This window comes from Plasmodium yoelii, assembly GCF_900002385.2.
Source record: "Plasmodium yoelii strain 17X genome assembly, chromosome: 13".
In the NCBI taxonomy this organism is placed as follows: domain Eukaryota; phylum Apicomplexa; class Aconoidasida; order Haemosporida; family Plasmodiidae; genus Plasmodium; species Plasmodium yoelii.
Window position 1 is genome coordinate 1,365,717 of NC_036185.2, and position 26,765 is coordinate 1,392,481.

The following is a 26,765-nucleotide window of genomic DNA, read 5'->3' on the forward strand; positions in this document are numbered from 1 at the left end:
ATACTTTAAAAAAAATAATAGTACATTTAAAAAAAAAATGAAACTATAATATTTAAATAAGGAATAAAAATTATAAAAAAATTGAGAAAATTTTGAATTTCCTCAAAACATAAAAAAAATTCCAAAATTCTAATTAAAAAAATAACCTTATTATGTAATTTTTTTGTAATTATAACAAATTTTTTATATACATTTCATATGCATCCGTGTGACGAAATTTCATGTATATATTTTGTGACCAAAATTTCATGTATATATTTTTTTGTGATCAAAATTTCATGTATATATTTTTTTGTGGTCAAAATTTGAAGAATCGTTTTTTTTTTTTTTGTTTATCATCTTTTGTAGTTTTTTTCGGGTTATCGACTTGCGCTGACATAAGTTTAATTTTATTTGATGTTTCTTCGCACTTGTTTAATTCTTTTCTAATATCATCAATAGTGGAATTATTTGTGTTAGCGTTCAATCCCTTTCCTATTTCATTTTTCATATGTGGGGTAGCTATGCCTATATTTGTAAAAGGTGTTGATATTCCTGCTTCGGATATATTTGGAGTGTTACTAATATGTTGTATTGGTGGATTAATTTTATACTTGGCATTTGACGAAAATAAATTATTTTGAGATATAGGTACTTCCTCTCTTTGTAAAACTGTATATGGTTTAAAATTTTGTGCATTTATATAATTATTATTATATCCATATTTGGGTGTTTCATATCCTGGTACAAATGAAGTTAAATCGACCGATGTTAAACCATTTTCCATGTATGGAGTATACGAACCAGTCATTTTTGAATTTGCTCCTACACTATAAGTACCTTGAGCATAATTATTTTTTAATAAATCATCATTTAAGTTATCACTTAAATTTATATTTTCAGGATAATCCATTATATTATTTTTATCCTTATATTCAATATTTCGGCTTTTCTTTTCATCATCATCTGAATTTACTATTTCGTCATCTTTACTTCCTTTTTCATTGTCTTCTTCTTCTTCTTCTTCCTCTTCAGAACTTTCGAAATGTTCAGAAATTTCACCCCATAAAAATTCATCTGCATATTTATTATTACTTGTGTCATTGTTTCTCTGTGATATAAAATTGCCATAAATAATATTTCCAGACTCATCAACACTTTCATATTTTGTTTTTAAATTAGTGCCTTGTCTATTTTGGTTAGCAGTAAAATCAGAAGTAGTGCCATTACCAACACCTGAAGAAGGCAATCCAGCATTTTCTTGATTGGGATTATTAGCATTAAACATTGTATTTTGACCAGTTTTGTTAATATTCCTTGTATTCATATCTTTGGTTAACTCATTTAGACTTGGAATATTTAAATATGGGAATGATGGAGGTAAGCCATATTTTTGCATATTAACTAGCCAAGGTAATGGATCATTAGGCTGAATATTTAAAGCTTTTCTTAATCTTTCAGATATTACTCCTGGTCTAAATTTTTTTGTTTTTAGTTCAAATTCTTTTCCTTCATAATATACATCCGCAAATTTTACTAACTTTGGTTTTGTTGCATATTTAAAAAATGCATCATGGAGTGTTTGATAATCTATATCCATGGTATGCAATTTTGGTCTAACTCTATCACGCATTTTTTGCTTCAAAGATTTTTGTTGTTCTTTTTCTTTTATAGCTTGTCTTATTTCACTTATTTTCGTGTCTTCAATATATGGTGGTAAAACATATGGTAACTTTTCAATTCCCCTTTTCCCATGCATATATTTTCTTTTTTGACACCATTGTTGGGGTACTGGAACCGAATTTTTTAAGCATTTTAGCCAAACACAAAAATATGGATCATTAGCTGTTGTATCCCATATATCTACAAGTTCTGGTCTTGTTGCAAATTCTTTTAATTTCATTATTGATGGTCTTTTTAATAATTTCAATGCTTTTTTAGAAATAAATTCATTATTTTTCATTTCTTTTTCTTCTTCTTCATCTTCATTATCTGTATAAAATTCATCCATAATAATTTTTTTATCCTCTTCTACTGGATGTTCATTTTCTCCTTCATTCTCTTTAACAACTTTAAACCTTTTATATACGTCTTCAAAATTTTCCATCATTCCTTCATCGATTTCTGTGAAAAGCACATGGATAGGTAATGACCAAAAAAAGTATATCGATGTATTTAAGTGTATATGCTCAATTTTATGTGTCAGAAGAGTGTATCACAATTTAAGCGCATTTTCAAGTAAACAAATGTATGTATGTAATATGTACATATTTAAACAAAGTGAAGCTTTATCACGATTTTTTTTCATTCACTATAATACCTTCTTCTACATATTCAGCATATACTTCATGCTTAGGGACAGTTGCATCATGTAGCTTGTTTGGTAATTCATCCTTTTTTTCTTGTTTTAACTTCTTTGCATTTTTCTTTTTCTACAAAAATAAATATAATGATTTAAAAATATTTTAACTATATGAATGTGATCATATCATTTTTCTTTGTGTATGTGATTTCTTATGGTGAAAATATATTATTAGGAGTATAAAAGCATTTTTAATTTTATCCTTTTTTTATATACTATTTTTTTCATAAGATTCTTGGCTTTTATAGGATCGCTTCTCCTAAGCTCCTTAAATTTCTTGATATCTATTAAGTCTGACACAGCCATTGGTTAAACTTTTATTTATTATGTTATACTTTATTTATTATGTATGATCTATTCACCCTCCCAATACGTTTTTATTTTATGTTTATAAATATTAACGTATTTTGAATCCTTTTTATATTTCCTCAGAGCATTATATTTTATTTTTTGTTCGTTTTTTCCTTAACAAAAACATGGGATGTTTTAATTTTTTCATTTTATTATATAATTAAAAATTAAAACTATTCAACATTCGCAATTTAAAATAAATTGGAATATGTCATAAGCTGGGGAAACATATAAGAGTAACATTAATATTATTAGTGATCATATTATGGATAATATTAAATATAAAAATATAATGATTATATGGTGATAAAATAAAAATGCGGAATTTTTAATTCTTTTTATTTATCAAACAAAATAATATAATACGAGATATTATAAATACATGAGTTGTATTTTTTTTTTATTATATTTTTTTTTTTGGTATTTTCCCTTTTCATTTCTACATCAAATATTTGTATTGATATAAAAATATGCTAATATTTTTTTTTATTTTATTTATTTTATATTTTTTGTGGAATTTTCATAAAATAGGAAGAAATTTCTACATAACAAAAAAATCAGATAATAAAAATAATATGGAAAACTATTTATGAACTCTCCAATAATTGAAATTATATACATTTTTTGGAGGTTTGTAAAATATACCCATATATTTAAATTAAAAGTTACGAAAAAATAAACAAAAATAATAAAATAAAAAAAAACAAAGAAAAATTAATTAATAATAAAAAATTTAACACCCACAAATTACTATACTATTTATTGTATCCTATAGCTTATCCATAGCCAATAACAAATTTTTAATCATATGCATTTGTTCATTTTGTATAGCCATTAATTCATGGAACCTTAGTATATCATTTTGTCTCAATTCTTGGAAATCAGCAAATTTCTTTCTCATCTTTCTATTATCTGAAATTAAAAAAATTATAAAATATAAACATATTAAAATGCTACAATACACACATAATATGTAAGTGATTTGTTAAATGCAGTAACTTATATATTGATTTTTCTGTATGTTCATGTAATAATGTATATATATATATATATCTAAAACCCTAATACTATATTAAAAATGTAAGAAACTTTTTCTCTTTAAACTATTCACAAATATTCTATGATAAAAATGTTTATACCTTCATTGGTCAATTTAAGACGAAGTGATGCCTGAAAATGGGGAATTATAAAAGAGAGAAAATATATGTTCATTAAAATTTGTTAAAATAACTTTATATAAGCATATGCCATAAATATTATATTTATTATATTTATTATATTTGTATTATTATCTTATTTTTTTTAAAACAAATGAAAAATGGGTAGGTATATGATATTTCAGGAAATAAATTATACACAAGTAATATTTTTCAATTTTCAAAAAAAATTAATAATATTTACATTTCTATTTTCTTCTAAAAAAAAGTTAATAGTTGGCTGAGGTGTTTCAATTTTTTCCGAAAATAAACTAGGAACAATTTGTTCAGTGCTTTTTACACCGCCACTTCCCTAAAAAGTTGTAATAAAATGAGTTGATTTATATTAATATTTTGCTTATTATTTTATTAGTATAAATTTGTATATATAGTAAGCATTCATTGTGTCTCTATTTTTAAAAAAAATGAACATAAAAATGTATCATAATTATGACGATAAAAAAATTATAATAAGTCTATAAAATTTTCGTCATACTGTAGATTGAGAAAACTTCGGATTTGCATATAGAACATCATTTTTTTTTGAACATGTTATGTCTACAATTTTTAAGAATAATATGGCAAGGTGAAAAAAAAGGAAGGTTTTTATTTTATTCATTATATAAAAAGGTTTATATCCGAATCTAGTGAGAAAAAAAACGAATAAATAAAAGGAATGATTATACAGAATCGTAAATGTATCAAAATAAAATGATGACAGTACAAGATATAAAATAATTTCACATATGATAATAAATATACAATTTTTACAAGCACAAATAATATAGAAAATATTGTTCTAATATAATTAAAATATAGGATCTCTTTTTATATTTACATATGTATGTGGATGTATTCAGGATATCACGGGGTTATGTACAAACATATGTGCATATATATTATTAGTACTAAATGTGAAACCATATATGCATAAATTAAAATCGATAAATTTTTTACATACACTTATGTTAATACACAAAATTAGATAAATATATACATATATATGTATAATAGTTCCGTCATTATTTTCTGAGATACATGTATGTACACTTGATGCCATTGAAAAAAAAAAACTTATAATCAAAATATTATCATGTTTTTTGAGAAAAATATAAAAAAATAAATAAAATGGAAAATAACGAAATAAGATCATTTCATATGATAATCCAATATAATGTGTGTTACATTTTTATGAACTATATTTGATTTAATGATAATAAAATGTGACATATTGGTCTTGTTTTATTATTTTTTCTTTTTCATTGATTATGCACAAAATAAAATATTGGAAATCTTTAATTAAAAATTATACACATATGTAAATATCCTTATACATGTTATACAATTAAGCTTTTCTTTCCTAGCAACTCTTCATATCATTTTCATCATTTTTTTTTTTTTTTTATTAACTCTTATTCTATTTTCTTCACATTAATAGCCATTATTGTTTTATGCATATTTATTGAGATAAATAAATCATAATGGTATAGAATGAAACATGTCTTTTTTTGTAAAAATTTCAATATTCTTTCAAATTTCCTTATTTCCATCCTATACAACATTAACCATTGTATTATAAAAAAAAAAAGGGAATATATTAATATGTACATGTTATATATATTTATTTACATATCATTAAATTTATAGCTGAATATGATATACTAATTTTTATGTTCATATAAATTAGATTAAAAAAATATACATGGTCAATTCTTTTCCATCCCAAATGCAATTACATAAATCCAGGTATTATGAGCAAAATGATAAACATATAAACTTTATGGATAATTTTGTTTCAAATTTGTTTGAAAATAGTTTCACTAAACCCTCAAAAACTTGTGACCTTATTACTATAAATAAAACTAATAAGACAATAAATGATAGAATAAAAATTGACAAAAACAATGTTATAAATAGCAATATAATTAGAAAAATAAACGTCAAAAAAATTGAACCATATAATAATACTAATATTTTGAATAAAACATTTGAGAAAAGTTTTTATTCCAAAAAAAAAATAGGGTCTTCTTTGAAATTTAAAAATATATTGAGCAATTATTACAATATATTAAATAGGGATAAAAAAAATGAAAAAAAAATTGATTTAAAATGTGGACATAAATATAAACCTGATGTTGTATTATCAGAATCATCTCAAAATTTTATTTTATTATCAAACCGATTCCATAATATTGAAAAAATTGAAGATGAAAAGATATTAAAAAAAATAAAAAACTTTAATAATAATAAAAATTTTAATTTATTCAATTTTTTTAAAAAGATAAAGAAAGTTTCTGAAACGCTTTTAAAAACAAAACAAATATGGTATAATGATTCAGATTATGAGAGGGAAAAAACACAATCCGAATATATAGAATATAGTTCGAATGAATTATATTGCAATAAAAATGATAAAAGGTTTTCTTATGATGATATTATTGTTTGTAATGTAAAAAATAAAAGAAATAAAAGAAAAAATGTTAGACTTTTAGGAGCTGAGAAAATAAAACTAAATAAATCTGGTAAAAAAAATTGTCTTCTTTTGTATCCTTATAATCAAATTAATATTATCCCTTCTAAAATTGTCAATCTTCAAAATAAATATGTCTATACAATTCCTATTTCATATGTAAACTATTCATATATATCAAATAAATTTGCAATAACTACCTATTTAAAAAATAATTGTAAAAATGTAAAACTGCATAACTTATGTAGAAACTTCATAAAGGTTGACAATGTTATAAAAAAACACATAAAAAAAAAATTCAAATTTAATAAGGTGAAAAATTATTATAGTAAAGACAACGTTAATAAAAAAGATTCAACTAAAGAAAGAGATATCAAAAACATAAAGGATGATATACATAATGGTATTACAAATATGTCTATTTTAAAAAAAAGAAAAAATAAATATAGTGAAATTCCAATTATTATGCAGACATTGTTATATAATTCGAAAAATGAGTATAATAATAAGAGAACAGAGGAAAAGCTGTGTAATCAAATATACAATTGCGAAAATAACAATAATAACAATAATAATGATATATGCATATTGAATAATCATATTACAAGTTCTAAAAGTGGAGTTAAAAATGTTAATCCCTATAGTGATAATGAAGTAAATGATTTGGGTTCTACAAAAATAGAGAAAATAAAAACTGGGCATTGGGAAAATTGTGGATATAATATCAATACAGAACTAAAAGAAGAAAATGATATGAATCAAATTGAGTTAAAAACACAATATTGTGATAATTTATATAATGAAATAGAGGAGAATGAATATGAAAAAACAAAAGAAAACGAATTTTATACAACTAGCACTTTTACAGGTAGTTATTCTCCAAATTCGTGTAATGGAAATAGTGATAGTCAAGATAATTGTATTCATGTAAATAATTTAGAATATAATTCATATATAAATAGCCAAATAAACATACATAAAAATTCTATAGAAAGAAAAAATGTCGAAAAACATATTCCAGTATGCACTAATCCTATATATGCAAAAAATATCGTTGAAAAGGATTTCTCTCAAAAAAAAGATTCCGGTGATATAAAAAATGTTTGTGAGTATCGAAAATGTGAAATACCACAATTAGAAAACATACCAAATAATACTTATTCATTTCAAAGTTATTTCATAAATAATGAAAATAATGAAAATACGGATGCATATTGTGAAATGAAAAATAGTAATACTAATTGTCCAAATAATACAAAAACAAAGACACCCCATTTTAATGAGCTTAAAACAAAGAATAAAGAACCTCAAAATTTAGAAAAAAAATACAACCCCAATATAGTGGTAATAAAATATGATAATAAAAATATAAAGAAAAAAAAATATATATATAATATAGGTATACGAAATATGATACATTGTCATAAAATAAAAAAACATTTACATTTAAAGCCCAAAATATATTGGATACAACGTACATTTTTTAAGGGATGGGAAAAAAAAACTTATTATAAAATTCGAAAATATGAACAAAATATTAGATTATGTTGTATATATGGATTACGAGAAAAATGTAGAAATGGAATAATATATCAAATAGTTAAAAATAAATGCACTTATTCAATTAAACAAATAAATCACGGAAGGATAAGAATGAATGTTTTTGAAAAAATATCCGATAATAATATTAGCAAAGAAAATTATTATCAAAATAAAGAAAGACAAAATATATCTAATATTAGAATAAATAATCGAATATTTCATCATGAAATACCAATAAATAATACAGATAAAGATGTAAGCCAATATATTCCTAATAAAAAACATTATGAACAAAAAACTGAGCAACAGTTTGTCATTGTGAAAGAGACACCTAAATATGGTACAATAAATAATGAATCAGAAAATATAAATTTCAATGAATTAAATAATACATCTAACTATTCAGAGAACCAAATAATGTATTATTATTCTAAGAAAAATGATACTCATTTAAATTATATAATAAAAAATAATATAGACAGCCAAAATAATAATAATGTGGAGAATAAATTTTCTAATAGGGATTGTCGGATATTTGAAAACGAACAAAAATATAATGAAAACTTGTCTAAGATTTTTAACAATCCTTCTGAAAGTATAGAAAATAATTATTCACATAACGAATTAAAAAAAAAAAAAAAATATTTAATTGAATGGTATCCTGGTTTTGATGTTCCAATAGGAACAAATGGGAGAGCAATATTAAGAAAAGCATTACATCAAAAAAGAATGACTAATATTAAAAAATGTGATGAACTTTTATCATCAAATAATTTATTTCCAACATCTCGATCTACTTTTGGTGATATGAAAATAAGAGATCTATATAGAGCTGCCTATATATTAGATGTATGGGATATAGCGGAAAAGTATTGTTTACTTGCATGTGAGAAAAATGGATACAAAAGAGAATGGATTAGTATGTTAAAACAAAACAATAAAAAAATCACTATTAAAGCACTTAAAGAGATTAGAAATAAGCATATAGCCAAAAATAAACAAAGTAAAAATTTAAACCGAAAATTGGAAAAAGAAAGGAAAACCAATGAACAAGGAAATACAAAAAATGCAAAATCAAAAGAATCTTATTATATTTACAATAATATGACACATACAAATAATATAATGACCACCAAAAAAGAAAACATTGATAATGTTATTTCCAATTTTATTTGTAAACCAAATAATATAGACAATAAAATGAATAAAGTTAAAAATGTTCCTGCTCAATTTTCTTTTGAAAATTGTGAAAATAAATGTAACACAAATTACAATATGAATATTATAAAAAGTGAAAATATCACACAAAATGAAAAAAATAATAATTTAATATCTGTTATATGTTCTTCAAATATACAACAAGGGGAAAAGACAGAAAATAATAATCAGAATATGATTAATAACTCTTCTGTTTTATTATCACAAAAAATTGAAAAAATTAATAACAATTTTGATATGTATATTCATAAAATACATAATGATGACATAAAAAAGCATGATCAAGTTTCTAACAATTTTATTAATATCTTACCAAATAAAACAAATTATAAAAAAAATAACCAAATGATAGATAACCAATTTATAACCCTCGTAATGCAAAACAAAACATGTCAAATAAATTATAATACTGATATAAATAATCTAAATACGAAAAACATTTATTCTCAAAAATATCAAAAGAAATGTACACAGAATGAACTAAAAAATAGTGATGCTATGATTATACCATCAAATATAATTTATGATAAAAATAACAGATATTATTGTTATATGAATGATACAAAAAGTGAAAATTATGATATGAGACAATTTATATATCAAACAAAGGAACAAATTAACAAATATGATATTTATGATAATTGTAAAACGCGTTCAGAAAATTTTAATTCGACATTTAATATGCCAGTATTTTTGAATTCGCCAAATAATTTTTCAAATGAAGATTGTTATACTTCAGTTCAGACATATGATAAAATAACAAATCCTTCTAAAAATAATAATCTAAATATATATAATACTATAAATGATCAAAATAACAATAATATTGATAAATTAAATAATTATAATCAAACTGAATTTCTTATAAATGCATATAATAACAAAAGTTGCAATGACCAAAATAATACTATGTACCATAAAGAAGTTGATATCAAAATAAAAAATTCTCATAAAAATTGGAAAGAATATTTTAATACAGATATACAAAGTAAGTACATATGAAAACTCCAAAAAAAACACATTAAATATGTGGATTTATTTGTATTATTTTAAGGGTATCAAATAATTCCGTTTCATTAGGCCCTCAAAATATCTCAATCTCCGTCATGTTCATAATATGTTAAGTAATATCCAGTAATGAACAAATTTATAAAACACACACATTTGTTATATATATATATATGTATATGTGACATGACGCTTTGTTAAAACCTCTGTAAGGGATACCTTTTTCCCTAAGCATTGGAAACAATTTAAGTAATCTCAATTACGTCTTAAAATGCAAATTAAAAAAATAAATACATATATATATGTATATATATGCGTATATACAAATTTGGATGTTTCCATATTTCTATTTTTTTTAATTTTATTACATTAAATTAATTAGTAATTCGCCGATTATTTATTTAATTAAATTTGTTTTCTTATATTTCTTCTATTTCTTCAATTTTTTCTATTTCTTATATTTCTTTTATTTCTTCCATTTCTTCTTTTTTGTTTTGTTCATTAACGTGGTATATTTGCTATTAGAAATTTTGCTTCACGTACCGTCGTTTAAAAATATATATAACAACGAATTTTGGTAAGCGTATGAAATAGCTACGCATATAATGGAATACTTTTTATTAAATCAAAAAATAAACTCTACCTATCTATCTATATATATATGTATATATATAATTAAATTAAAAAGAAAAAATAGCATTATTATTGTTTTACTACATTTTTGACGTTCTAAAATATAGCCGTTTGGAAACGATACATAATTTGTATTTGTATTTTATAAATTTTATAAATATACATTTTTATTCTTGAATTTATTAACTCATGGGTAATTTACACCTTTAAGAAAAAAATAAACTTTAAAAAAATATAAATTTGATAAAAAAAAAAAAGGAGTAAAACTCCCTTTTTTCGTATATTATCCTCGTTTGTATGTATAAAAGAGGAGTATTAAACGGTTTAATTTATCAGTGTAACAATAAATCAAGTTGTAAAAAAATAAATAATAATATACGAAGAAACATAGGAAATAATAGGTTCAATATAATGGAAAAACAAAGTGTTATCAAGGGGAATTTGGAGCATATGAAAGATGCTTATGATCCTAAGGAAGTCGAACTAAAATGGTATAAATTTTGGGAAGAAAATGGCTACTTTAAACCTAAAAAAGAGTTGATAGAAAATAAAGATAATGCAAAAAAGTTTGTTATTGTATTACCTCCACCTAATGTTACGGGAACATTACATATTGGACATACATTGACAGTAGCTATTCAAGATTCGTTAGTTAGATATAAAAGAATGAAAAACTATTTAACATTATATATACCCGGAACAGACCATGCAGGTATAGCAACACAGACTGTTGTTGAAAAAATGTTATATAAAAAAGAGAACAAAATAAGACATGATTATGGAAGGGAAGAATTTGTAAAGAAAATATATGAATGGAAAGATATACATGGAAATAAAATTAATAACCAAATAAAAAGTATAGGGGCATCAGTTGATTGGTCAAGAGAATATTTTACTATGAATGAAAAATTATCTATGGCAGTAAAAGAGGCATTTGTGCGATTTCATGAAGCTGGATTAATTTATAGAGATAACAGATTAGTAGCATGGTGTCCACATTTAAAAACTGCATTATCAGATATCGAAGTAAATAATGAAGAAATTAAGAAACCAACAAAAGTAAAAATTCCATCATTTAATCATTTAGTTGAAGTTGGTGTTTTATATAAATTTTTTTATCCAGTAAAAAATAGTGAAGAAAAAATTGAAATCGCAACAACTCGTATTGAAACAATGTTAGGTGATGTAGCTGTAGCTGTACATCCAAATGACAAAAGATATAAACATCTAATAGGAAAAGAATTAGTACATCCATTTATTACAGATAGAAAAATAATAGTTATTGCTGATGATTATGTAGATATGGAATATGGTACTGGTGCTGTCAAAATTACACCAGCTCATGATAAAAATGATTATGAGATGATGAAAAGACATAAATTAAATTATATTAATATATATACATTAGATGGACATATTAATAAAAATGGTGGACCTTTATTTGAAGGTTTACATAGATTTGAATGTAGATTTAAAATCCAAGAAGAATTAAAAAAATTAAATTTATTATCTGATAAAATACCAAATCCTATGACATTACCATTATGTTCACGAACAAATGATATAATTGAATATATGCTTATTCCACAATGGTATTTAAATTGTTCAGATTTAGCTAAAGAATCTATTGATTATGTTAAAAAAAAAGAGCTTGTAATTCTTCCTTCACTACATGTTAATACATGGTTTTATTGGCTTGAAAATGTTCGAGATTGGTGTATTTCTAGACAATTATGGTGGGGTCATCGTATACCTGCTTATAAAATAATAACTAAAAATAATACAAAAAATGAAGATAAAATAAATGGTAATGATAATGACACATGTGAACAAGAGGAAGAAAAATGGGTTGTTGGACGAACTTATGAAGAATGTTTAGAAAAAGCAAAAAAATTAGTTGATAAAAATACAGAATTTGAATTAGTACAAGATGAAGATGTATTAGATACATGGTTTTCATCAGCTTTAGTCCCATTTAGTTCTTTGGGATGGCCAGAAAAAACAAAGGATCTAGATTTATTTTTCCCTAATACAATTTTAGAGACTGGACAAGATATACTATTTTTTTGGGTAGCAAGGATGGTTATGGTTTCTATACATCTAATGAAAAAATTACCATTCAATACAATTTATTTACATGCTATGATTAGAGATTCTAAAGGTGAAAAAATGAGTAAAAGTAAAGGAAACGTTGTCGACCCATTAGATATTATTAATGGTATAAGTTTAGAAGACTTACATAAAAAATTATATGAAGGAAATTTACCCGAAAAAGAGATTAAAAGAGCTATAGAATTACAGAAAAAAGAATTCCCAAAGGGAATACCAGAATGTGGAACAGATGCATTACGCTTTGGTTTGTTAACTTATTTAAAACAGGGTAGAAATGTAAATCTAGATATTAATCGAATTGTTGGCTATAGACATTTTTGTAATAAATTATGGAATGCAATTAAATTTTTTCTAAAAACATTACCAAATAATTATGATGATTCTAACATTTTGCTAAAAAATCCAGAATATGCTCATTCATTTAATTGGGAAGATAAATGGATATTGCACCGATTAAATGTGTATATTAAAAGTGCAAATGAAAATTTTGAAAATTATAACTTTTCAGAGGTTTCTTTTGCTTCATACAATTTCTGGTTATACGATTTATGTGATATATATCTCGAATTAATCAAAGGAAGACTTAATACATATTCAGAAGAATCTACACAAAAAAAAGTAGAAAGTGACAAGAGACAAGATGAAATGGTACAAGATCAAACTAGTGATGAAAAAGATGGAAAAAATTGTTTATGTTCCAAGGACAGTAATATATCTAGTGGATATGCTGCTAACAAAACTCTTCATATATGTATTGATTATGGGCTCAGATTATTGCACCCAATTTCTCCTTTTATTACAGAAGAATTATATCAAAAAATTGCAGATAAAGAATCTAAATTTGATTCTATTTCTATAGCTAGCTATCCAGAATTTACAGAAGCATGGGTTAATGAAGAAATAAATGCAGAAATGAATGTATTTATGAATATTGTTAAGCAATTTAGATCGTTTATATCAAATCTTGATATACCACCAAAAACTAAGCTAAATTGTTTTATTTCTGCAAAAAGTAGTAAAGATAAAGAATTTTTAGAAAAAGTAAAAAATAAAATACAAGTATTAGCAAAATTAAATTCTTTAGAAATTGTTAATTATAATTTCCAAGATTTATCTGATGAATTAAAAATCCAAATAAAAAAATGTCTAAAAGATATTATTTCTGATAAATTTATTATATATGTTCAATCTACTGAAGAATATCTAAAACCTTTATTAGCCAACATGATAAATAAAAATAAAAAATTACAAAATTCTTTAGATTCATATTTAAAAAAAATAAAAGATCCAAATTATGAGCAAAAGGTGCCTGAAGAAGTTAGAAATATGTACACCGAAAAAGTTGACCAACTAAATTCACAAATTGCATCTGTCTCAAATATTATTGAAGAAATAAATGAATGTTTAAAGAATGCTTAAATAAAGAGCACTTAGGTAATTTCGTCAAAACATGCCAAAAAGAAAAAAATTCTGAAAATATACAACGAACTAGTAGTACAACAATTTTTTTAAACTTACAAATGTGTAACTGTAAACGTCAACTGTTTTCTTAGTGTTTTATTTTAAAAAAAAATGCTTCACATTAATAATGAACTATATTTCTCCATTTTTTGATGGAAAAAAAAAAAAACATGAAATAAAAAAAATTGTAAAATTGATAAGCTTTTTCTTTGCCTATGCAAAGTTAGGGATTCATGAGATTATACAATTCTCATTACCCATATTTGTATATATTACCTGCTAATTATGCATGCATATATATACATGTTTTTATATGGGAAGTATATTCTTATGTATCAAGAATTATATGCATAGTTCATGCAAACAAATTTTATTCTTGTAAAGTTATCCTGCATCAGTACCGCTACGCATTTGTATGTGATTACCTTTTTATCGGTTTACTTATTTATGTTATATATTTCTTCTCAATTTAACTATACAAAAGTGGATATGCATATAGTTACGCAAATATGCACTAACAAAAATATGTTAATTCAACTTTTTATTAGCCAAGTGTTCGTTAATGAGAGAGAAAATGTATGGCGTGTTGCATCCCTGTACTTGCTGTATTATTTCTCCATTTTTTAATATAATATAAAAAGGCATTGAACTATTATCGTAATTTTTTAATGATGCAACAGTTTGTGCGCACACTGAAAATATTTTTACATTTTCACAAAAAACATAATTGTGCTTATAAATTTTATTTATTATTTCAAAAGTAATAAGACATGGTCCACACCACTTAGTATATACATCAATGATATATAGAATATCATTTTTTTCATTAAAAAGCTGTTTATATTCTTCTTCATTCTGAATTTCTTGGTAAATTTTGTCATCGTGCTTTTTCATTTTTTCTGAGAAACAAGGAATAAACAAAATTATTGTTATTATTGTAGTTTGTGCCAAAAAAAAAATATTATACCAGCAATAATGAAAATACTAAAATTAATAGTACATTTATAATTATTAATAAGCCTATTTTTTTTAATATATAATAAATGAGAATGTCTATTAATAATTAGCGGAGCAAATAAGAATAGTAACATAATTCCTGATGTTTATAGTGGCATAATAAAATAAAATAATACGCAATTATGCAACAAAAACATAGGAATATTAAATTTAACATAAATAAAAAAGGGAAATTTTGGAAAATATGCCCTTAAAAAAAATATTATGCATATATGTACACATAATATGCAAAAAAAATGAAAAATGCGAGAAAGACAAGCGCTATACCATGTGTATCAATTTTAAGCTTAAAAATGGAACAAAAAAATGGAGAAAATTAAATAGAAGGGTAAAAATGAACAAAATTAAAATAGAAAGCTAAAAATGAACAAAATTTAACTGGAAGATAAAAATTGAAAAAAACTTAAATGAAGATTAAAAAAAAAAATCGAGTAACTTCTCTTCAATAAAGCAATGATCAATTGCGAGAACCTGATTGAAAGTGAAAATTTCTAGGGATGGATTTTTAGGCTCTAGCACATCTATAAATATATTATTTATAATTGAATCGTGAACAAATAAATAATATAAAAAGTAAGTATTTTTAATCATGCCTTGAGATAATGATAATATATGTTTTTGAAAAATAATGTTACTAAGATTATCGAATTTATTTAGTTCTACTAATACATTGTCAATTATCATTTTGAGTAAACTGTTAGAAGGGCTATTATTATAGTTGACCTCCTTTTCATTATCAGTGTACTCTTTATTAATTTTTTTGTAAAAAAAATTATTATTTTCTGTTATATTATTACTACTTATTTGTTTATCACTATATGCATTATATTTTTCTTTATATATATCAATAAAATAAAGGCAAGATTTAATGTAGTATTTTTTATATTTACGATATCTTGAAATAAGATTTTCATATAGTGATTTATTTACTATTGTATTTTTGTCTAATATTTTATCTGCAAAACTTAAATCCAATAGTATAATATTATATAATCCTGTTATTTTTTTATCTAAAATATTTTTATTGTATCCATCTTGGCTTATTTTTCCAATGATTGAGGCATACATTTTTTTTATCTTTTCAATAAATATATAATAAATAAAAAATATTTTTTTTTGCAATAATAGTTTTATAATAAAAATTATAATATCTCTATACATATTTGTATTCATAACTTTTTCAATATATAATATCAAAATATTTGAAAACATAAATATATTTACCAAATGACAATTTACTTTTTCACATGTTATATTTTTTATATCATTATTAAATAAGATCGGAATATAAGAATATAAATATTTTTCTAAGTTGCCAAAATATTCTATACACAAGCATTTTAATATTATTTTAAACATTTTATATACTAAAGAAAAGTATATGCTTTTTATATCCGCTACAAGGAAGTTCCTTTCTTCTTCTTCTTCTTCTTCTTTTAGAATTTTACTATACGTATTATTCGTGTCTTTATTAGTTTCATCTTTTGAAGAATCTAAAAATTCGTTAAAGTCTTTTTTATTATTATATTTGAATAGATTCATAAAAAAATAAAGTTCGGCATATTCTTTTTCATTCAATTTTTCTTTTATTTCTATCTGTTTAGTAGTAGCTTGCTCTGATATGTTAAAATTATTTTCCATACCATCATAATTATTAATGTTAGTATTATCTGAAATATGAAAATTTTTATTTTTAGACAGATCTTCATGATTTTCATTTTTTGACAAATTCACATTCTTAGAAATGTCATAATTGAATTTTAAAAAGCCATCTAGAAGATCAAATTTGTTTAATTTATCCAAATATATGTCTTTGTTTTTTTTATCATCTTGGTCAATCTGATTTTTCCAATTAAATTGGGCTTCACTTGGAACATTCAATAAATTTACAAAAGAATTAAATATGTCGAAAAAATTAACGTTATTTTGATCATCACTGATAAACAAAAAATTTGTATCATTACAATTTTTTATCATTTCTTTATTTTCTATAAATATAATAAGTTTGTATGCAGAATATATTAACGGATTTATTTTTTCTTTTATTAACTCTTTAAATTTTGTATGGAAAATTTTTTCTTTTAATGCATTTTTATTTGTTAAAAAATATTGAGATAAACCCATGTCATTGTTTTCCTTAATTTTATTAGCTTCATTTGAATATTTTTCGATTTGATAAAATTTTGAATATACACATTCCAGATCATTATTATTATAAAATTGATAAAAAAAATAAAATGAATTTAAAAGAAAAGAATAAAATATATAATCTTGAATAATATAATTATTATGATAAGACAATGATATATTATGAAATAAATTTTTCAAAAATTTTAAAATTATTATTTTCCATTTGTTAATATCCTTTGAATCAAAGAATGGTATTGCACATATAAACTTATTTAAAAAAAGAAAAATATATGTTTCAAAAATTCTATCATGAATAAAATTTAAATTGTTATTATAATATATATAAACATTAACATCGTTTATATATTTGTTAAAATAATTTTCTCTTATTAATATATCTCGTCTTAATTTTTTTTGAAACATTTTTATGTCGTCATATTTTGTGAACAAATGTTCATATATACAACTATATTTATTTTTATAATAATAGTCGTGTAATAATTTTATCATATACCTATATATATCAACAGCACATTCTGTATATCTTTTATATAGGAGTTTGAATTTGGATATATCATTTTTATTTATGATGTTGTTTATTTCGTCAATGTTATTAATGGCGTGATTATAATATGACTTGATTTTGTTCACTTTATTAGTTTGCCTATTATCATTATTATTTTGAAAAAATATATCTTGTAATATAAACAAATCATTTTTCATCAGTTGGATAAATTTATTATTTTCATTGTTCTCAAGATTTTGATTTATTTCTGTTATATTCGATTTATTTTTCAACTCACTCGAAAATGTCATATTATCTTCATCATTAGTGTAACTAGTTTGTGAATTATAATTAATTACGTTTTTAACTGAATCGTAAACAATTTCTTCATTCAATATTTTATGAATTTTTTGAGGATCAAAACGTGCTAACAACATCAAAGTATATTTGGTATTTAATAATAAGTACGTAGCTTTTTTAAAGTTATTTTTTAAACTTTCGAAAGAAACATCATGATATGGGTAATAAGATTTATTATCACCATTTGCATTAACTATACTTTTGGAAGTATCATTTTCTTCTTTGTTTTGACCAATTAAATTATATATTAAATTCATTCTGCTTTCCAAAATGTTTTCAAAAATATCACCTTTTATTATTTCATTTGTGTGTGCATTTTTTTCATTGCAATATATTAACAAGACAATTAATGATTTTGTGATTAGTTTAATTTTACTGGATGTGCTATAAGTTAAATTATAATGTGAAGAATAAATCAATTTTAATATAATGTTTGAAAAGTTTTCTTTATGTTTATATATATATGAATTTAGATATTTAACTGAATTTTTATTATTAAATATTTTTATATAAATATCTCTAATTATTTGATTTTTAAAAAGTGAATTAAGAAACTTCAGGCATATAAATATGTCTGTATATATTTTATTTAAGACATATATATAATTTTCTTCACTTACTTTTTTATTAATATCAAAGTATATGTTGTTTGTATAATTATTTAAATAAAAACAATCATAATTAACTAATTCTTCTTTGCTTTTTTTCATAAAATCATAATAATTATTTTCTTCATTATTTAATAAATCAAAAAAAGAATTTTGAAATAAAAACTCATAACTTTCATATTTTTTATTCCATACATCCTTTACAACGGTCTTTTCAAAATTTGATAATTCTTTTTTATAGGATGATGATGAAACTTCTTTAAAATTAACAGCTGTTGTATTTTTAACATCATCAATTAAATCTTCATAACTCGTAATTATATTATCCAAATTATCTTTTATATTATATACACTAGAGTATATATTCTTAATCTTAATAGTATTATTAATAACATTGCTGCTTTTTTTCCGCAAAAATTCTTTTATACTATCCTCCTTACTAGTTATAGTGTTGCGTAAGCTTTCTATTTGTTTTACCGTCTCATTGTAGTTATAATTTTGGAATATTTCATTTAAGTCTACTTTCATTTTACTATCGAACGAAACATATGCTTAAATATATATAACTACAATTGATATATAGGCTTAAATATTATGTGCATAATTAATATAGTTTTTTTAGCAAAATCACATTAACAAAAAAAAAAAAAATTTGAAATAAAAAAAGAATGAAAAAAAAAAAACTAATAAAATCTATTGCATTGCTCTATGCATATATTTATTCAATTACATAATTATTCGCATATTGTGAAATAAAAAAAAATAACAAACTTTTTAAATTTATTATATCTCCGATTATATATCATTATTTACATAATGCTATTCCACAAATATATAGATAGCAAGTAGCGAAATAAAAATATATGGATTATCATTTTTTAATATAATTTGTTCAAAATAAAAATATGCTAACATTGGTTTTATTGTTATCATAAAAAAATAATCTTTATGCAATGATACTTCATTAAAATTAGTTTGATAAAAATATATTTCTTGAAATGTATATGATTTATATATCGATTTAATAAAATAAAACTGAAACGAATTATAAGGTAATATCATTTTTTTTTTTTTTTTTTTTTTACTTTAAATAAATGTGGTTATATATATGTTTCGATGTATTTGTATAAATGTAATACACATGAAAATATATATGCATTACATAGTATAATATGCATATTACTAATTTCACAATTTGTTCAAAAGGACAAAATTAAGCATAGAAAATTTATTTATAAAATTATCAAATACATTCATGATAAATGTGTACATAGAGTGTATGTTTTGTTAACTTTTTCAATTTAAAAATATTATTCTTCCCTTTTTAAATGTGTAGATGAGCGAATTTAAGGTTGGTTCCAAGTTAAAAGACCAAGTAGTGTGTAATATGCAGCCATTAATTTTATGTTTGCACAAACATGATGATGACATAACAAAATGCCTACCTGAAATAACCATATTTGAAAAAACGTGTAGTAAAAAGTTGAACTATGTTCATGATCGAATAGGATTGGATGATACAAGGAATACTTTATATACTGGGAAAAAGGCTATATAAAACTCCCAAAAATAAAAAGGCACAAAAAAAAACATATACACACATGCAAACCTTTTGCAATTTTTTCCTTTTTTTCGTATAAGTTTGTGTGTACTATTTTTTATATTATAATTTATTAAAATAATTTAGAATATTGTACTAGATCAATATTACCCTCAAAAATAAGGTTTATTTTTTTACCATTTTTAATGTCCAAAAAGTGTATTTAATAATTTATGTTCATATTATTTCACCCTTTTTTTTTTCGTATTTTCATTTCTATAATGCATTTTTTAAGCTTAATATAATTAACAATTCAAAAGGGCAAAAATAATGTGAAAACATAAGAAAATCTATGTTTGAATAAATATACAATTTTAAAACAAGCATAATGTTTATGTAAAAAAAATAAATATATGATAATATAATATCGATATAAACATAATTAAAATGGAAAGAACGAAACAAATAGATGTTTTTAAATATATAATAAAAAATGCAAATAAAATGATTAACAATAATTTTCAATTCAAAATTAATAAAATTAATGGATTGAAAACAACTGAAAATGCACATTTAAAAATACAAAAAATAAAAATAATCCAATAAAATTAATACAAAGTAAACTATTATATATCATTATACTATAATGACAAAATGAATTTGTGTTGTACTTGAGTATAATTTATATATGCGTCTTATTTTTTAAGGTTGACAAAGTTTAAAAACATTTTTCTAAAACATGTTTACTATAAACGATTTAGAACTTTTGATTATGTAAAGGTCAGTGAAATAAAAACATCCCATTATGATTAACCCAAGAATGATCTTCTATGAAATTTGCTTGGATTATTGTAAGACGCATAATCATCCATTTTGTTTCCTCGATTTCCTCTTTCTTTAAGATCCATAAATTGAGATGCATCATTATTTAATTTAAATTCATGAGGGATATTCGATGAATGATATTTACTATCTTTTTCAAAGTCATCAAATTTAATAACATTTGGTTTGAATATTCTCATTTTAGGATTAGAGGCGCTCATATCTTTAAAGCCTCCAAGACCAGACAAGTTCATAATATTTTGTGATTGTAAAAGTTTTTTTGTATTTTTTGCAACTTTATTTTTAAATTTAACAATATGATAATTGTATAAATAAATTGCAGTAGTGGAAATTAATAAAATAGTAAAAATTATAGCCCCCTCTGTTCCAAAAACGTTAGCTATACCTTCATACATATAAAATACAATGTGCCTAAAAAATTTCTTCATATATAAAGATATTTGTGCATATCCAAATATCATAAATAAGGAAATTGTTATTAAGAATAAGAAGCTTGCATGGAATTTTTTAAAATATAAAATTAATGATGATATAAATAATAATATAATTATACCAAGATAGCAAATTATTTTATGTATTAATTGCTTTCTTATAATTGGATAATATATATTATATATATCATTATTTAACCATCTATTAATAACTTTACTCATTAATTCTTTTGAGATTTTTCTATATTGTGGATTTTTTAAAGTAAAATTTTCTTCAATTGAAGGTTGTATTTTATTTTCTCTTTGATTTTTTAAATAAATATTTTCTATATTATTAGAAAGTACAACAAGTGCTCTATTAAATAATGTAATTTTTAATGATCTCCATAAATAATAATTATGTATTTCTCCTTTTATTGAATTTTTTAAATCGTCTAAAGGCTGCTGACAAGTTATTTGTATTGCTTTTAAATTTTCATCCTTAATAAATTTATATACCTCATCAGTTAATTCTAAAAAGTTTTTATATTCAGAAAGCCATGATTCTTCATTAGCACAATATATTTCCATGTATTTCAATTCTTCTTGATTTTTTAAACTTAAAAATATATCTTGTAATACTAATTCATCTAATGGGAAATTAAAATTTTCAAGGAAATTATTTTTTAAATTATTTTTATGCATATTATATAAAGCATTTGTTTTGTCTTTACAATGGTTATTCCATTTTTCTAAAGCTTTTTGTTTTAATTCTTTTATGTTATTATCTAAAATAACTAAATATTCATCACCAATTTCTTTTTCTTCTTTTGAAAAATCACTTAAAGTAGCCATATAAACATTTATAGCTTCTGCATTCCATTTATCTAAAACTGTATAAAATACATTTTTATTTTTAAAATACTCTGTGATATTATCAGTGCTTTCTGCTAAAGTTTCAAAAACTTCCTTTCCTTTTGATACGGCATTTCCAAAATATGATTTTAATTTATTTTCATTTAATGTTATATTTTTCTTTTTTAAATAATAAAATTCTTGAAATGTGTTATTAATTAATGGGGTACATATTTCATCTTTATAATATATAAGATCTAATTTTTCAGAATTTTTAGAAAGTTTTTTTTCTAAATATTTAAGTAAGTTGTAGCTAACTGATTCAAAAAAAACAGTTAATTCTTTTTGCTTAATTGGATATTGATCACTTTTCATTTTTATATCTTCTACAACTATTTGTAAAGCATCTTCACAAGCAATTTTACAAAACTTTTTAATGTTTGCTTCTCCCAATGCGATCATTTCATTTTTAATTAAGTCTAATCTTTCATATAAATTAGATTCTATATCTTTTATTAATTCCTTTTCTTCTTCATCATGAAAATCACTTTCAGTATACTTATACCATATATTTAATATTTGTTCTCTAATTAATTCTTCGTATTTAGTTATTTCATTAATTAAAGGTGGTAATTGTTTATAAACATCTTTTTTTTGATGCACTTCTCTTTCTTCTTCTTCATCCATAAAATCTTCATTATATGACGAATCATTTTGAGATTTATTGTTTCCATCCTTTTCATTACTATTTAACTTTGATTCTAAACTTTTTATAAACTCATCACTATCATCATTCATGTAACTAATAAATTCGACATCATCGTTTTCCATAAATTGTAATAAATATTTTTTATATAAAAATATTAAATCATTTCTACTTATCTCAGCTCTGTTAATTTTAAACTGTTTAAAAAATTGGTTCACATTAGTAAATAAATTTTGATTTGCAGATTTAACTAAAAATGTGATAAAATCATATATATCATCTCCTGACATATATCTGCTATGAGCTTCTGACATATCATTTACTTCATCATCCATATTATTATTGATAGTAGAGCTATTATTTTCCTTTGTGTCATTTTTACCTTTTTTTTCTTTTATAATTTTATTGATAATATTATTCATCTGAACATTAGAATACATTTTTTTAGGATGCATCAATGCTCTTAAATATATTTTATATCGTAGTACCATAATGTCATTTTTATATTCATCATTTAAATCATTCAAATTTACATTTGTAAAATCAAGATCTTTATTATTATACATATGTCTTAACAAAACACAATCAATATTTTTATATAATACTCCTAATTTGTAATTAGTGGACATTTCATTAGTTGGTTCATTATTTCCATCTTTTGTATATGTTAAGTATGCAATTTTTTTTTGTTTTGTTGTATAAGCGTCATATTTATCTTTACTTTTATTAGATATAATTTTTCTCCAATATTTAATATCTAAATCTCTTCTATCTGAATTTAATAATATATCTAGCCATAACTTTCCTTTTCTTACATCTAAACGTTGACTAAAATCATGCACTACCCACATCAAATTTTTAGAAGCTATACTTTCTAATATTAACGAATTGTTTTCTATATTATTCATATTATCTAATATTTTATCAAATTTTGTTTTTTTAATTGAAAATGTAGAACCATTAGATCTTGTATAAGCTCTTAACATAAATAAGTTTGCATCTTTTGTTATATTTTCAATAAATTCTAAATCTTTATTATTTATCATTTTCATTGTTAAAAATATTATATCAGTAGATATCAAATTTGTTAAAGCATATAATATTTCATCATACCTTTTATTTACATTAGGACTGTTCAAACCTTGTGTGTCCATTAATATAAGATTAACTTCGTCGGTATCATTTAAATTTAAATCATGCACTTTTGAAATCCAATTATCAGATTTATATAAATTTAATAAATCTATTATTTCTTCATTATATTCGTCTTTTTCATATTCATAGCTTTTAACAAAAGATGTAAAATTATTATCTATATATTCATACATCTCTTTTAATTTTTGTACTGTTATTACAATTGGTTCAGACCATATCCATATACCATATGTACTAGCAGTTATATCATTTCCAACTTTAAAACCATTTTCAATAGTTTTATCTCTTTTATTAATATCATCAACTAGTTGCTCATTTATTAAGTTAAGTAAAAATGATTTTCCTGTGTGCATATCTCCTAAAACGGATACAATTGCAATTGGTTTGCTTATTTTTTTCAAAATTGCTAAATTTTCTTCTATTATAATTAATTCTGTGTGATTTACATTTGGTTTCACTATTTGTATTGGTTTTCCTCGTTTTTTTCGTCTTCGTATTTTATCTTTTTTCTCATCAATCATTTTGTTTATATTATCCATCGAATTCAAACACTCTCCCCCTTCACAATCAATGGGGACTTCAAAATTATTTTCGTCAATATCATCTTCATATGAATCATAATCAGTTTTATTTACATCCTCTACATTTTGTCCATTATTCTCACTATCACCATCACAGTAAACTGTTAATAAATTTATAACTACGAACAATAGGCAAAAAAATGCTCTTTTCATTTTTTTTTATGACCAAACTTAATTCGCTTTATTTACCAATTCACAATTATGCATTTACATACACTTAAGTATACTTTTGAACATGTAAATGCCTTTTAGTGAGCATCGGAGCAGAATTAAGTACATTTATATAAATATATATAAATACATAATGCCATATAAAGTGAAATTTATGTTACAAATATATGTTTATTTAATATCACCAAATTTTTCGTAAAAAAAAAAAATAATATAACAATTTATATCTTAAATAATACTATACATTGGGAAATAATGGCAAATAGGGGAAAAAAGAAATTTACGTTAATTAAAAAAAATGTTATATATATTTTAAAAAAATAATGAATAAATAAAAATAATGATAAAGGAATAAATGTAAAAATAAATAAAAAATAAATAAAATAAAATATAATTAGTGTTAAAATAAAATAGCTTAAATAATACGAGAGCCGTGTATTTTCATTTTTGATATTTCGCTATTTTAACTTTTCATATTATTAAGCATATATAATTATATATTATGGCTTGAATGCGTTTTGCAATAGTAGTATTTTGTGTATTATAATATATACATAAGCAAGTGCTTATAGCTTTGCGTAATTAAACAAATATATTATCATTTCAATATTTATGTCAATATATATGCTTTGTTCACTTTCCCCATTAATAAATTTATTGTAAAAAAGGAAATAAGAAATAAAAAAAAAAATAAGAAATATTATTTAAGTGTGAAAAAAAATTATAATTCGGCATATGCAATATTTTAAAAACAATATTATTGGGGTTATTATGAAGAATATATCTTGAAATGGAAATTATGCATATTTGTTTTTATTAAAATAAATTCAAATATATATAAGTTCGTGACAATAAAAAATGAAAAAAAATAATATTTATATATAATGTTCATACTATAATTTGTTCGTAACAATTTAAAATAAAAAAGGGTGACCAATTTGTTACACTTATTGTATTTTTACTAACATGAAAATATTATATATCTTTATAATGTATATATATACATATTATATTATAGTAACACTCATTATGTGTCTTAATTTATTTATTAAGGTCATATAACCTATAAGTGTTTGAATGTGTAGACTTTTTTTCTTTCCCTTATTTCACCAGATTGGAACTTATAATTATATCCTTCAACTATTTATTCAACCCTTTTAATATCAAGAAAAATAAAATATAATTTCATTTTTTACTCATAAGTATATATCAATAAAAATCTCCTCTCAGGGTTTACACACACACATGCTTAATTAATTAACCAATTAATTAAAGTTATTGGCAAAATATAATACAAACATAAATTATATTATCATCGAATTTTCATAGTAAAATTATTCTGTTTTCTTTATATCATTTATACCTATAATATAGGATACCTTATTCATCCCGAAACAAAATTAATATGTCTTTATTAAAGTATCATTTACAATGATATTCATTTTAAATAATTTTTTTTATTTACATTCATATGCATTTGTGAAAATTTATTTTTCATACAAATTTACTATAAACGTTAAAATATATAAGAATACTTATTTATAAATACGTT

At 22.2% G+C, this 26,765-nt stretch overlaps 8 protein-coding genes across 8 annotated transcripts; 3 read left to right on the forward strand and 5 right to left on the reverse strand.

The window, feature by feature from the left end:
• Positions 1-298: 298 nt before the first annotated feature.
• Positions 299-2,647, reverse strand: PY17X_1329100 (splicing factor 3B subunit 2, putative; the record flags this gene model as incomplete). The annotated part of the gene is made up of 3 exons (XM_022957119.1): positions 299-2,103; positions 2,300-2,411; positions 2,558-2,647. 3 exons carry the CDS (start codon positions 2,645-2,647, stop codon positions 299-301), a joined length of 2,007 nt encoding a protein of 668 aa, XP_022813589.1.
• Positions 2,648-3,461: 814 nt separating this feature from the next.
• Positions 3,462-4,507, reverse strand: PY17X_1329200 (conserved Plasmodium protein, unknown function; the record flags this gene model as incomplete). The annotated part of the gene is made up of 4 exons (XM_022957120.1): positions 3,462-3,604; positions 3,832-3,862; positions 4,094-4,201; positions 4,385-4,507. 4 exons carry the CDS (start codon positions 4,505-4,507, stop codon positions 3,462-3,464), a joined length of 405 nt encoding a protein of 134 aa, XP_022813590.1.
• Positions 4,508-5,590: 1,083 nt separating this feature from the next.
• PY17X_1329300 (conserved Plasmodium protein, unknown function) lies at positions 5,591-10,120 on the forward strand (the record flags this gene model as incomplete). The annotated part of the gene is made up of 1 exon (XM_719924.2): positions 5,591-10,120. The coding sequence occupies one exon, from the start codon at positions 5,591-5,593 to the stop codon at positions 10,118-10,120; it is 4,530 nt and encodes a 1,509-aa protein (XP_725017.2).
• Positions 10,121-11,056: 936 nt separating this feature from the next.
• On the forward strand, positions 11,057-14,290 carry PY17X_1329400 (valine--tRNA ligase, putative; the record flags this gene model as incomplete). Its single annotated transcript, XM_719923.2, has 1 exon — positions 11,057-14,290. One exon carries the CDS (start codon positions 11,057-11,059, stop codon positions 14,288-14,290), a length of 3,234 nt encoding a protein of 1,077 aa, XP_725016.2.
• Positions 14,291-14,860: 570 nt separating this feature from the next.
• PY17X_1329500 (dynein 14 kDa light chain) lies at positions 14,861-15,226 on the reverse strand (the record flags this gene model as incomplete). The annotated part of the gene is made up of 1 exon (XM_723000.1): positions 14,861-15,226. One exon carries the CDS (start codon positions 15,224-15,226, stop codon positions 14,861-14,863), a length of 366 nt encoding a protein of 121 aa, XP_728093.1.
• A 537-nt stretch (positions 15,227-15,763) lies between these two features.
• On the reverse strand, positions 15,764-19,480 carry PY17X_1329600 (conserved Plasmodium protein, unknown function; the record flags this gene model as incomplete). Its single annotated transcript, XM_022957122.1, has 1 exon — positions 15,764-19,480. One exon carries the CDS (start codon positions 19,478-19,480, stop codon positions 15,764-15,766), a length of 3,717 nt encoding a protein of 1,238 aa, XP_022813591.1.
• An 808-nt stretch (positions 19,481-20,288) lies between these two features.
• PY17X_1329700 (conserved protein, unknown function) lies at positions 20,289-20,510 on the forward strand (the record flags this gene model as incomplete). The annotated part of the gene is made up of 1 exon (XM_721312.1): positions 20,289-20,510. One exon carries the CDS (start codon positions 20,289-20,291, stop codon positions 20,508-20,510), a length of 222 nt encoding a protein of 73 aa, XP_726405.1.
• A 791-nt stretch (positions 20,511-21,301) lies between these two features.
• On the reverse strand, positions 21,302-25,195 carry PY17X_1329800 (GTP-binding protein, putative; the record flags this gene model as incomplete). The annotated part of the gene is made up of 1 exon (XM_022957123.1): positions 21,302-25,195. The coding sequence occupies one exon, from the start codon at positions 25,193-25,195 to the stop codon at positions 21,302-21,304; it is 3,894 nt and encodes a 1,297-aa protein (XP_022813592.1).
• Positions 25,196-26,765: the final 1,570 nt, after the last annotated feature.